General features: G+C 38.8%; 1 protein-coding gene across 2 annotated transcripts in view; it reads left to right on the forward strand.

Moving 5' to 3' along the window:
- DOCK4 (dedicator of cytokinesis 4) overlaps positions 1-14,192 on the forward strand; it is a 489,751-nt gene that overhangs the window by 305,648 nt on the left and 169,911 nt on the right. For both annotated transcript variants that reach the window (XM_057550242.1, XM_057550243.1), the window contains exon 16: positions 5,726-5,832. In XM_057550242.1, the coding sequence (XP_057406225.1) occupies positions 5,726-5,832 (107 nt within the window). The remainder of the gene's footprint in view (positions 1-5,725; positions 5,833-14,192) is intronic.

Here is a 14,192-nt window from a genome sequence, read left to right on the forward strand (position 1 = left end):
TAGAAAGAGAAGATGCAGTAGTAAAGACCTGACTGGCTCAGGTGGTTTTAGGCAGTCCTGACCCATCTGCTGTCTCTCCAGCCAAGAGCTGATCCAGCTCTCAGACAGCTCAGGGGGACCCTCGGGGACTTTCCTAGGCATGTGAAGTCACTAGAAAAGCCTCTGATTGGCTCCAATTCATATTGATTTGCATATATCTACATCACCATGCATTCTCAAACAGTATTCAAATGAGGATCAAGTAATGTCAACTCAAACAGGTCTTAGAGATGATGTGAAGTAATTTCCCCATTTTATAGATCTAAAAAACCCAAGACATACAGACGTTACAGGATTTATTCATGTGGACATTAACTTATCCGTAAAGTTACCATTTCATGTTGTCTCTATTTTAATTCTTTTGCGTTCATTACCACCCTCTGAAGCCCCCACTCCCTGCCTCCACCAGCCCCCAATCCAGGGATCTTCTGGTTTTCCCTGTGCCCCAGAAGTGTGCACTTCTGGTAGTGTACATTGTGACCAGAGAAGGTTCTGCTGAATCTTGCTTCAAGAGCAGTATAATAATCAAGAGAAGGACTTCCCTGGTGGCACAGTGGTTAAGAATCCACCTGCCAATGCAGGGGACATGGGTTCGAGCCCTGGTCCGGGAAGATCCCACATGCCGTGGAGCAACTAAGCCCGTGCGCCACAACTACTGAAGCCCGCACGCCTAGAGCCCGTGCTCCGCAACAAGAGAAGCCACTGCAATGAGAAACCCACGCACCGCAACGAAGAGTAGCCCCCTCTTGCTGCAACTAGAGAAAGCCCACGTGCAGCAACAAAGACCCAACACAGCCATAAATAAATAAATAAATAAATAAATAAATAAATAAATTTATATATTAAAAAAATAATCAAGAGATAGAGAAGAATCACATTACTGGGCAAGCAGCAGGCTCCTCTCCAGTCTGAAAGGAATGGGGGCATTGCCAGTAGATATGCGGTGACCTCGCCTGAGTGCTATGTAACTCGCCCAAGATTCAGGGAGGGGAGAAGGACTTTGTCTTGTTGTTGGGACTTTGCAATGTTTTGGAATTAGCTCAGAAGCTCCACAAGTTATGCTTTTGTGGATGTTTCGGAATATAGGGAGATGGCTAGCAGGGTCTTACCATTCTTGCAAATTCCTAGAAGAGTCTCATGGGTAGGATTTAAAGTGGGACAGCATCAAGGACCTTCCATGGTGCCATACCATTCCTTCCACCAACCTTTGCTATAAATTCTCACTTGGGCCTAATATGAGCTTTGAGCTTTAAGGAAGGAAAAGAGGAAAAGTGAAATGGGAGAAAAAGGAGAAAGAACATTTGGAGAAAGTTACTATAACTCAGAACTTGGAAACTGGACTAAAGGTGATTTTCAGTAGAACCTGTTAGAGCTCTGCCATCTTGTCCTTGTACTTCAAACATTGTCCACAGAGTTTTTTTTTTTTTTTTTAATGTTCATTGTTAAAATTCAGAAGAAACGGCAACATGTAAAGAAGAAAGAAAATCCCTACAAATAATCAGTGTAGTCATTTTATCACATGAACTTCCAAGTGTTCTTTGTGTGTACATGTATTTATTTTAAAATATTTATTCATGAAACAAATATTTATTAAATGCCTGCTATATGTCAACCATTTTACTGGGCATTGAAAATACATCAGTGAACACAACAAAATACCTCCTCTCATAGATCTTTCACTCTAGAGAGGGAAGACAGACAACACTTGAGCAAATAAATCTATAATATATCAAGTAGTGTTAAATACAGTGAAGAAGACTAAACTGGAGTTAGGTGCTAGAAAGCAGTGGTGCTATGTTGCTATTTTACATAGGGCAGTCAGGATAGACCTCTCTGATAAAGAGTTGTATCAGCAACAACATAAAAGAAGTGAAGGTGTGAGCCTTTGGGTATCTGGGGAAAAAATATTTCAGGCATATAGAACAGTAAGTATAAAACACTTGAGGTTGAAACATGGTTGGCATGAAACATGGTTGGCACTTTCAAGGAATAACAAGGGGGCCAGAATGAGCAAGTGAGAGAGTTTGGAGGTGAGAGCCAGAGAGGTAGCAGGGGAGCCAGATTCCCTATTGTCTTTTAGGTCATGGGAAGGACTTTGGACTTTATTTGGAGTGAGAAGAGGCATTAGAGGTTTTAGATTGAAGGTAAGTCTGGCTGCTATATGGATGATAGATTGTAGGTGGGCCAGATAGGAACAGACCATTTAGGAGGCTTATGCAGTCCTCCAAGTAAGAGATTTAAATGGTTTGATTCTTTTCTACAGATTTATTGACAGATTGGATGTGAAAGAAGGAGAAAATTCAAGGTTGACCCCAAGATTTTGACCTCATTATGAAGTGGTCATTTAATGAAGTGGGGAAGACAACAGGAAGAATCTGTTTGGAGAGCAAAAATCAAACATTCCATTTTAAATATGTTAAGGCTGAGAAGTCTATTAGACATTCAAGATATCGAGTAGGCAGTTGAATGAGATCCAAGCTGAAGACTTAAACTTGATAATGAGAACATATAGTTCAGTGGTGTGCTGTAAATATTTAACCAGCACTCAGGGTGATGGAGAGGGGAGGGGAAGCCCTAAATTATAGCATTTGCTGATTCCATGGGGTAAATACTCCCACCATGGTCAATTTCAAGCTGCCAACTTGACGTCACTGATCTTGGAGTTGGGGAAAGATGCACACTGTCAGCTCTTGTGAGCCAGTACAGGCCAGCTCCAGCACATCACAGATGTCGAAGATTTTCAAAGCCATGAGACTGGTGAGATGTCTAAGTAAGTTTAGATAGCAAGGGAAGTCCAAGGATGGATCCCTGGGGCACTGACACCTTTAGATTTGGGGAGATTGAAAAGTAGCCGTTATGTGGATTAAGAAGGAATAGCCAGTGAGGTTGAAGAAGAATCGAGGAAGAATAGAATCCAGGAGACTAAATGAAGAAAGTTTTTCAAGAGGGGATTAATCAGGTGTGTCAGGTGCCAGTGATAATAAGATAAGGACAGAGAAATTATCACCTGATTTGGCATCATGGAGGTCATTGAACCTGACAAGTTGTTCTAGTGGATTTGTGGTGTTGAAAGCCTGGCTGGAGTGAGTCAAAGAGTAAGCTGGAGAAAAGGAAGGGCAGGCAGTGAGTATAGACAAATCTTTTGAGAAACTTTGCTATAAAGAATACAGGTGAGCAGAGAAGTGGGATAGTAGCTATAAAAAAAAGTGGGTCACCAGAAGTTGGTTTTTTGGTGGTGTTCTTTTTTAAGATGGAGCTTTTAAAGCATGTTTGTTAGAGAGAAATCATTCAGTAGAGAGGAAAAACTGATGTAGGAGAGTGGGGACAGCTGTAGGAGCAGTGTCCTTGAGTTGGGGAAGGAGCAGGGGACCTGGTGCTCAAGGTTAAGAATTTGCCTTGGGTAAGAGCAGTTCAGGCCTAGTACAGGAAGACAGATGCAGGTGGGTAATAGGTGGATGCTAGGGCATGTGGGAATTCTCTCTACATGAGCTGAAAGTGAGGGAAGTGTCAAGGTATTGGAGGCTTGAGAGGAGAGAAGAATGGATGAAATTATTGTCTGGAAATGTAGAAGAGTGAGTTTATTAGGTAAATGTAGAAAGTTTGCGTATCCCGGGGCACTTCTGTGATTAGTGTAGGCATGGAATGAGCCACAGATTGGATTTTACAAGGGTGCAGTGTTATTAGTGGAAGTGTGGACGGGAGAGAGGTTGAGGGTATTTTCAAGGAAGTGATTAGAATGATGGACCACAGAAATGGGAACTTGGAGTGGAGGGGATGGAGGGATGGGTCAATAAACTGGGGGTCCCGGGGGCAGAATTGTTGGAGTTGAGGTACAAGAAAGGATGAATTGGAAAGTTAGGAGGTGGAATCCATAAACTCAGGGTTTTTATTAGTAAAAGGGGATCATGTTATGCATATTATAGATAACAGTCCATTCAGTTTATTAATCCTGATCTAATAGCTCAGGACAAAAGGCCATGCACTTTAAACTTTGTTTGGTATTTATTTTTATTCTATAGCAGAAGGCAAATTTGGGGAAACTGTTGCTTTGTTCCTTATCTTTGCTAATTTTATGCATCTTGGATTCTTTTTATCTTTCCGAATTGAATACCAAAAACCACACCAAAATGACAGTCAAATCAACTTAGAAAATTATTTGTAAAATAAAAATTGTTTGTAAATAATTTTCCCCTAAATCATAAGTTCCATACCCAGCATGCTCATTGACATAAAAATCTCTTCCCAGAGATCTTTGCTGTGACTTTTGTTTAACTTTAAAGAGTACTGATATTTCCCCAGTTTACCTCTGGGGTTGAAATTAATGATTTAAGAAGAAGAACTGTTGCTATAATCACATTTTCAGGGATGTCCTCATGCTAGGGGCCTAAGCTAGCCAGCCAGAATTACTACTCTCTGTGCAGGGTTCCATGTCCCTGTGGTTAAATGCCGGAAGCAATGTGTTTGTTGCTAGAGCCTCTTGTCTAATCCTCAGGATCAGCATATCTGACATCTCTACTGAGGGTCTTACTGCATCCCAAAGCTGGACTTCTCTATCAAGTATAACCAGCCCATAATGGCTGCCAGCCCTGCAACTCTTCCCTACACGTCTAAATACAAGGAGAGGGTCCAGTTGAACAAACCAGGTTCTTTCCATGCTTTCTCCATTTTTGGAGAAAAGGAAGGTGTGTGGAAAGAACTGCAGTGGTACTGAAGAGATCTAGAACAGGTTACCTGACATTGTAAGATCTCAATTTCCTTCTCTATAAACAATTGCCAGTGACCCTTGACATTTCTAGCTGTTGTAATTCACAGTTAGGCATCTGAAAACCTCATTGCCTCATTTCCGACTCCCAGAATACTACTGCAGGAAGCTCTTATCAAACTATAGAATGCTGTTTATGTTTTTCAGCATGCCTTATTCCAAGGAGGTGGCTTCCGTAGGCTCTGTGTTTACACATGTGGCTGTAGGGAGAGTTCTGTCATGGACCAAAGCAGAGCTGAGAACCTCCCTTTCCAGGAGGAGTAAGCAAAATATTGCATTTCACATTCATTCATTCACTCGTTCATTTGTTTACTGTACATTTATTGAGAACCTACTATGTTCTTGGCATTCTTTGAGATACCAAGCATAGATTAAATTAATTAGACAAGAATCCTGCCCTCCATGGTGCTTACGTTCAGGAGTGGAGGGTAGGTTGTGAGGAGAAGAAACAGGAAATCCACAAATTTTTTTAAAAAAACAAAAAAACCTACCATAATTTCAGATAGTGAATCCCATGAAGAAAATTAGTCAAGGAATGTAACTTGCAGATTATAAGGTAGGAATATGGGGTTAGAGGGTGGCTACTGTAGATAGAGGTCCCATCATAAAAGCTGCTCTTCACTGTGTAAAAGGAGCTGGCGTGTGTGTGTGTCGGGGGGTATATTTCTTGATGATCACGCATCGTCACAGTCTATGTATCTGAACACAGTTGTGTAAGCATACACTTAAATAATTGACTAATTTTCACAGGGAATTATACTCAATATCTTGTAATAACCTATAAGGGAAAAGAATCTGAAAAAAAATATATATATATATATATGACTGAATCACTTTGCCGTACACCTGAAACTAACACGACATTGTAAATCAACTATACTTCAATTAATTCAAAAAAATTGACTAATTTTTTTCCCCCTACAGCAAAGGAGAAAGGAGAGAAGAAGTTGTTTGGCTTCTCCTTCGTCCCCCTGATGCAGGAAGATGGTAGGACTCTTCCAGATGGCACTCACGAGCTCATTGTGCATAAGGTAACATCAGTCAGATGTTGGGGGTAGCTGTGAAAAACAGGGCTGAATTACTAACTCACTGTCTTATCCTCACTGTGGAAAAGAGAAAAAAATGACTGCAAAGATACTCTTCTGGAAGATTGCTGACAGGGAGAGTGTCTTTTGAGAATATTGTCTCTATATTCTGTCATATTCTAACACCTATTTTAAAGATGATTTATTTTTTCATCTTAATTGAAGTGTAGGTATTTGGGTAAGCCTATAGGGTGACCTTAAAGTCCTTTCCCTTGCTGTGATAGGATTAGATGAACCTTACAAATAAATTTTTAAATATTCCCAATACCTGCTTTCTTATCTGAAGATCTGTATACCCCCAGAAGTAAATTTAGCAAGGTCAGCTTTACATTTTTCTTGTCTGCTGCTCTCACTAAGCAAGCAGAAAACTGGCTGTTCTTTGTCATGACAACTTTAGTGGTTGTTACTTTCTATATTTTGCATCAAGAATTGTCATAAAAACATTTGGAATAAAGGATCGTGTAGGAGGCAACAAAAAGAAAACTCACGAAACAAGAGATCCTTAGAAGTTATCGGAGAATACCAGTAGTAATGAAGTATAGAATAAAAACACTAGCAACTATGAAAGAGAGAATTAAAGTACATGATCTTCTCCAAAATATTTCTCCTTTGCATTTCTCCATTTCTGTAACCACGTGCTATTCCAAGCTCTTGTCAACTCTCACCTGGGCTAACTAGTCCTGCCTACCTGCACCTTATCTCCCTCTAGTTCATTTTCCAGCCAGCCAGGGCGACCCATCTAAGGTGCAGATCTCACCAGGCCCCTTTCTGATATAAACCCACTGAAAAGCTCCCCATTGCCAAGAGGGAAAATTGCAGGCTCTCAGCATGTGTCAGGCTGCCTCTTTCCTATTGCTTCACCTCTCACCACTTCCGGTCATCTACCTGATGCCATAGCCACATCCAGCTCTTTCTGGTTCCTCACCTCCTGCCTGCTGGTTCCCCCAGCTCCACCTGGCACTCCTGGCACACCTGCCTCCCCCTGTCTCCCCGCAGCTGACACCTCCTCATCCACAGAGGCGCACCTTGGCCAGAACCTTTATTCAGGAGAATGATCCCCACGCCCCAGCCCCCTACTCCCTGGATTTCCAGCTGGCTAAGTGCACTCCCATGAGTTCCCTGGATATCTGCACACATCTCTTACCATTGTCCTCATTACCTTGTCCCGTGATTGTCTGATGATCCCTTGACTTACTCTGGTAGATGTATGAGCCCTTCAGGAGCAACAACTGTGTCAGAGGGGTTCTGGCATGTGGCAGATGTGTGGTGAAGATATACTGAATGAATGAAAGAGATTACAAACAAAAACTTTCTTTACCTTTGGATTATTGCTAGTAAAATGAGTGTCCCTGCACAAGACACCTGGTAATTTTTGTTTGTGCATGTATATATATGTGTATATTTCTTGAATCATTTATTTTCTAGTTGTTTGTTCAACACATCGACTACAAACCGCAGGGCAGGCCCTCTTCTAGTGACTGGGAATATAGTGGCGAACAAAACAGTTAAAGTCCCTCCATTTCTGACACGTACATTCTCTAGACTTCAAAAGTGACTTAAAGGAGCTCACAATGTTAAAATACAAAGAAAAAATATTTTAAAGCAGAGTAACCACTAAAGCAAACAGAGGAGCTAAATGCACTAGACACCTGAGATGATCTATTTATATCACCTTTAGGTCTGAGGCCCCTTTATGTGATATGGGTAACATGACAGCCAATGTCTTCAGCTACAGTTTTCCAAAAGACATAAATCATACTTGATATGAATGTCTGTGATCTTGCCTCTGCATACCATTAAATCTTCACACAGAAAAGGCAGGGCTAAGGTTATCATTAGCTTCCTAATAATATTTAGAAGAATAAATCACTTCTTTATGACATTTCACCATGTGGGCTCTCTCACCTGTGGGTCAGAGGGTGTTTTTTGGGCAGGTGCTAAGTTTCCAGTCAAGTTAGGTTGACTTACTCTAAACTAGTATGAATAACACCAAGATTCTTAGTTGCTAATCAGAGATACCCATATACTTAAAATGCCAGGAAGACAGGTAGCAGAGCTTCCTTCTCCATGTGAACATTTAGAAGTCCAACTGGTGTTTCCCAGACAGTCATTCTACTCTGTTACCAGGGGCCTGTCGTGGTGCCTTTGGCAGAACCATTTTTCACAGAAGTAGAGCTTTGAATCATCTCAAGCCCTTCCACAAATTTTCACTGAATACCCAGAATTCCAATCCATAAAGCATTATGAAGATTTATTTGAGCATCAACAATTTAAATGGCAGGTGTTCCCAGTGATCTTTCTCCATCACAAAGGAGGCTGAGGATGGTATCTGTAGATCATCTAATTTGGGGCAGACCTACATTGTGTAGATCCATCAGGAAGCATTAGCTCCACAGAAAACCCCTAAGTAGCTGAGTTGTCTTATGATTAGGGTTATTCATTGTTGCTTAAAGAGGTATGGAATACCTGCCAAGCATAACATCTTATGTTTTTCGTCTAGTTGATGCCATGGTTTTCTTTTTCATAGCACTGAGCCAAGAAGTTCAGTTTCAGCTTAAGGCCACTTGCAGGTTATGATTATAAAACCATATTATGAGCATAATGCTTATCCTTCCTCTGCCGTGGCAGGAAGGAGCACAGCCTCCTGATGACTGCAGCCTTGAATTTATTAATTAAAAAAAACAATGAACAAAAAAAACAAAAAAAGTTAGGGAGACGAGTGGATTTCAAATTATTGGGTAAAAAACATAGCCCATTTAATAAGTGGTGTTGAGATGACCACAGTGGGTGTTAGAGGGAAAAATAAAGAGCTGGATCACTACCTTGCTTCTTATACCAAAGCAATTTCCAGATTATATGTAGAAAATAAAACTGTAAGAGCCTATATACTATGAGTGAACATTTTTAGAAAGTTTAGGTGAAGAGGGCCTTTCTAATGATGCCTCTCAAATGTTACAAATCAGGTACCAAAAAATGTGTAACTTTGGCTAAATAAAGTTTCAAACCTTTTTATTGATAAACTCATCATAATCAAGGCTGAAAGACACATGATAAACTGAAACATGGTTACAACACAGCTTACAAAGGGGGACTATTCCCAATTTACCAAAAGTTATCACAAATAAGTAAAAAAAAAAAAAAAAAAAAGTAACTTTGCTAAATGCTACAAACAAGCTATTCAAAAGTAATAAATGCAAGGATATAAAATAAATATATGAATAGTCAAAGAAATGTAAGTTAAATAAAGAATGGGAAATCTTTTGGCCTATTAGGTTGGTAAAGACTTTTAAAACTGAGAATTGGCAAAGAAGATTAAAGGGAAATGAACACTCTCTTGCATTCATAGAGGAAAATGTGAGTAGTATTGTCTTTCTGGCGGACAGTTTGGCAATACAATATTTTAAATGTGTATATCCTTTGGCTCAGCCATTCCACATCTTGGTATTTATTGGGAGAAGATAATCAGATGAGGTAAGCAAACATGATTCAAGGATGATCATTGCAGATTCCTTAAAATACGGAAAACTTGAAAGTTATCTAAATTACCAATAACATAGGTCTGGTTAGATACATGAGTTAGTTATATCCATATAATGAATGAAATACTACATAGTTATTGAAATAATCCCTAGTGGAAATTGTTACGTGCATAGAAAAATGTTTATAATATATTGATAAACAGCATTTTATATATGCATGCATTTAGTGTAAGACCATTTTTATAAAATTGTGTAACTGCATGTCCGCATGTATATACGTGCATAGCAATGCTTGGAAGGATGTCCTAAAATATTAACAACGACTTTATTTTTACATTTCTTTTTTTCTTTTCTTCCTTTTCAGTGGTTCACATGAAAGTTTTCTCTTTTTTTTTTTACATCTTTATTGGAGTATAATTGCTTTACAATGGTGTGTTAGTTTCTGCTGTATAACAAAGTGAATCAGCTATACATATACATATATCCCCATATCTCCTCCTCTTGCGTCTCCCTCCCACCCTCCCTATCCCACCTCTCTAGGTGGACACAAAGCACCGAGCTGATCTCCCTGTGCTATGTGGCTGCTTCCCACTAGCTATCTATTTTACATTTGGTAGTGTATATATGTCCATGCCACTCTCTCACTTGGTCCCAGCTTACCCTTCCCCCTCCCCGTGTCCTCAGGTCCAATTCTATGTCTGCATCTTTATTCCTGTCCTGCCCCTAGGTTCTTCAGAAGCATTTTTTTTTCTTAGATTCCTATTTATATGTGTTAGCATACGATATTTGTTTTTCTCTTTCTGACTTACTTCACTTGTATGACGGTCTATAGGTCCATCCACCTCACTAAAAATAACTCAATTTCGTTTCTTTTTATGGCTGAGTAATATTCCATTATGTGCCACATCTTCTTTATCCATTCATCTGTCAATGGACACTTAGGTTGCTTCCATGTCCTGGCTACTGTAAATAGAGCTGCAATGAATATCGTGGTACATGACTCTTTGAATTATGGTTTTCTCAGGGTATATGCCCAGTAGTGGGATTGCTGGGTCATATGGTAGTTCTATTTTTAGTTTTTTAAAGAGCCTCCATACTGTTCTCTATAGTGGCTGTATCAATTTACATTCCCACCAACAGTGCAGGAGTGTTCCCTTTTCTCCACACCCTCTCCAGCATTTATTGTTTATAAATTTATTGATGATGGCCATTCTGACCGGTGTGAGGTGATACCTCATTGTAGTTTTGATTTGCATTTCTCTAATGATTAGTGATGTTGAGCATACATTCATCTGTTTCTTGGCAATCTGTATCTCTTCTTTGGAGAAATGTCTATTTAGGTCTTCTGCCCATTTTTGGATTGGGTTGTTTGTTTTTTTGATATTGAGCTGCATGAGCTGCTTGTACATTTTGGAGATTAATCCTTTGTCAGTTGCTTCATTTGCAAATATTTTCTCCCATTCTGAGGGTTGTCTTTTGGTCTTGTTTATGGTTTCCTTTGCTGTGCAAAAGCTTTTAAATATCATTAGGTCCCACTTGTTTATTTTTCTTTTTATTTCCATTTCTCTAGGAGGTGGGTCAAAAAGGATCTTGCTGTGGTTCATGTCATAGAGTGTTCTGCCTATGTTTTCCTCTAAGAGTTTGATAGTGTCTGACCTTACATTTAGGTCTTTAATCCATTTTGAGTTTATTTTTGTGTATGGTGTTAGGGAGTGTTCTAATTTCATTATTTTACATGTAGCTGTCCAGGTTTCCCAGCACCACTTACTGAAGAGGCTGTCTTTTCTCCATTGTATATTCTTGCTTCCTTTATCAAAGATAAGGTGACTATACGTGTGTGGGTTTATCTCTGGGCTTTCTATCCTGTTCCACTGATATATGTTTCTGTTTTTGTGCTGGTACCATACTGTCTTGTTTACTGTAGCTTTATAGTATAGTCTGAAGTCAGGGAGCCTGATTCCTCCACTCCGTTTTTCTTTCTCAAGATCGCTTTGGCTACTTGGAGTCTTTTGTGTTTTCATACAAATTGTGCAATTTTTTGTTCTAGTTCTGTGAAAAATACCATTGGTAGTTTGATAGGGATTGCATTGAATCTCTAGATTGCTTTGGGTAGTATAGTCATTTTCACAGTGTTGATTCTTCCAGTCCAAGAACATGGTATATCTCTCCATCTGTTTGTATCATCTTTAATTTCTTTCATCAGTGTCTTATAGTTTTCTGCATACAGGTCTTTTGTCTCCTTAGGTAGGTTTATTCCTAGGTATTTTATTCTTTTTGTTGCAGTGGTAAGTGGGAGTGTTTCCTTAATTTCTCTTTCACATTTTTCATCATTAGTGTATAGGAGTGCAAAAGGTTTCTGTGCATTAATTTTGTATTCTGCTACTTTACTAGATTCACTGATTAGCTCTAGTAATTTTCTGGTAGCATCTTTAGGATTCTCTGTGTATAGTATCATGTCCTCTGCAAACAGTGAGAGTTTTACTTCTTTTCCAATTTGCATTCCTTTTTTCTCGTTTTCTTCTCTGACTGCTGTGGTTAAAACTTCCAAAACTATGTTGAATAATAGTGGTGAGAGTGGGCAACCTTGTCTTGTTCCTGATCTTAGTGGAAATGGTTTCAGTTTTTCACCATTGAGAATGATGTTGGCTGTGGGTTTGTCATATATGGCCTTTATTATGTTGAGGTAAGTTCTCTCTATGCCTACTTTCTGGAGGGTTTTTATCATAAACGGGTATTGAATTTTGTCAAAAGCTTTTTCTGCATCTAATGAGATGATCGTATGGTTTTTATCCTTCAATTTGTTAATATGGTTTATCACATTGATTGATTTGCATATGTTGAAGAAACCTTGCATTTCTGGGATAAACCCTACTTCATCATGGTGTATGATCCTTTTAATGTGCTGTTGGATTCTGTTTGCTAGTATTTTGTTGAGGATTTTTGCATCTATGTTCATCAGTGATATTGGCCGGTACTTTTCTTTTTTTGTCACATCTTTGTCTGGTCAGGTATCAGGGTGATGATGGCCTCATAGAATGAGTTTGGGAGTGTTCCTCCCTCTGCTATATTTTGGAAGAGTTTGAGAAGGATAGGTGTTAGCTCTTCTCTAAATGTTTGATAGAATTCGCCTGTGAAGTCATCTGGTCCTGGGCTTTTGTTTGTTGGAAGGTTTTTAATCACAGTCTCAATTTCAGTGTATGTGATTGGTCTGTTTATATTTTCTATTTCTTCCTGGTTCAAAAGAAGGTTGTGCTTTTCTAAGAATTTGTCCATTTCTTCCAGGTTGTCCGTTTTATTGGCATATAGTTGCTTGTAGTAATCTCTCATTATACTTTGTATTTCTGCAGTGTCAGTTGTTACTTCTCCCTTTTCATTTCTAATTCTCTTGATTTGAGTCTTCTCCCTTTTTTTCTTGATGAGTCTGGCTATTGGTTTATCAATTTTGTTTATCTTCTCAAAGAACCAGCTTTTAGTTTTATTGATCTTTGCTATAGTTTCCTTCTTTTCTTTTTCATTTATTTCTGATCTGATCTTTATGATTTCTTTCCTTCTGCTAACTTTGGGGTTTTTTTTTGTTAGTCTTTCTCTAATTGCTTTATTTATAAGGTTAGGTTGTTTATTTCAGATGTTTCTTGTTTCTTGAGGTAGGACTGTAATGCTGTAAACTTCCCTCTTTGAACTGCGTTTACTGCATCCCATAGGTTTTGGGTCATGGTGTTTTCATTGTCATTTGTTTCTAGGTATTTTTTGATTTCCTCAATGATCTCTTGGTTATTTAATAGTGTATTATTTATCCTCCATGTGTTTGTATTTTTTACAGTTCTTTTCCTGTAATTGATATCTAATCTCATAGCATTGTGGTCAGAAAAGATACTTGATACGAATTCAATTTTCTTAAATTTACCAAGGCTTGATTTGTGACCCAAGCTGTGATCTATCCTGGAGAATGTTCCATGAGCACTTGAGAAGAAAGTGTATTCTGTTGTTTTGGATGGAATGTCCTATAAATATCAATTAAGTTCATCTTGTTTAATGTATCATTTAAAACTTGTGTTTCCTTGTTTATTTTTATTTTGGTTGATCTGTCCATTGGTGAAAGTGGGGTGTTAAAGTTCCCTACTATTATTGTGTTACTGTGATTTCCCCTTTTATTGTTGTTAGCATTTGCCTTATGTATTGAGGTGCTCCTGTATTGGGTGCATACATATTTACAATTGTTATATCTTCTTCTTGGATTGATCCCTTGGTCATTGTGTAGTGTTCTTCTTTGTCTCTTGTAATAATCTTTAATTTAAAGTCTATTTTTTCTGATATGAGACCTGCTACTCCAGCTTTCTTTTGATTTCCATTTGCATGGAATATCTTTTTCCATCCCCTTACTTTCAGTCTGTATGTGTCCCTAGGTCTGAAGTGGGTCTCTTGTAGACAGCATATGTATGGGTCTTGTTTTTGTATCCATTCAGCCAGTCTATGTCTTTTGGTTGGAGCATTTAATCCATTTACATTTAAGGTAGTTATCGATATGTGTGTTCCTATTACCATTTTCTTAATTGTTTTGGGTTTGTTATTGTAAGTCTTTTCCTCCTCTTGTGTTTCCTGCCTAGAGAAGTTCCTTTAGCTTTTGTTGTAAAGCTGGTTTGGTGGTGCTGAATTCTCTTAGCTTTTGCTTATCTCTAAAGGTTTTAATTTCTCCATCGAGTCTGAATGAGATCCTTGCTGGGTAATCTTGGTTGTAGGTTTTTCCCTTTCATCACTTTAAATATGTCCTGCCACTCCCTTCTGGCTAGCAGACTTTCTCTGAAAGATCAGCTGTTAACCTTATGGAGA

The sequence above is a fragment of the Balaenoptera acutorostrata genome, chromosome 7, assembly GCF_949987535.1.
Source record: "Balaenoptera acutorostrata chromosome 7, mBalAcu1.1, whole genome shotgun sequence".
NCBI classification, from domain to species: Eukaryota; Metazoa; Chordata; class Mammalia; order Artiodactyla; family Balaenopteridae; genus Balaenoptera; species Balaenoptera acutorostrata.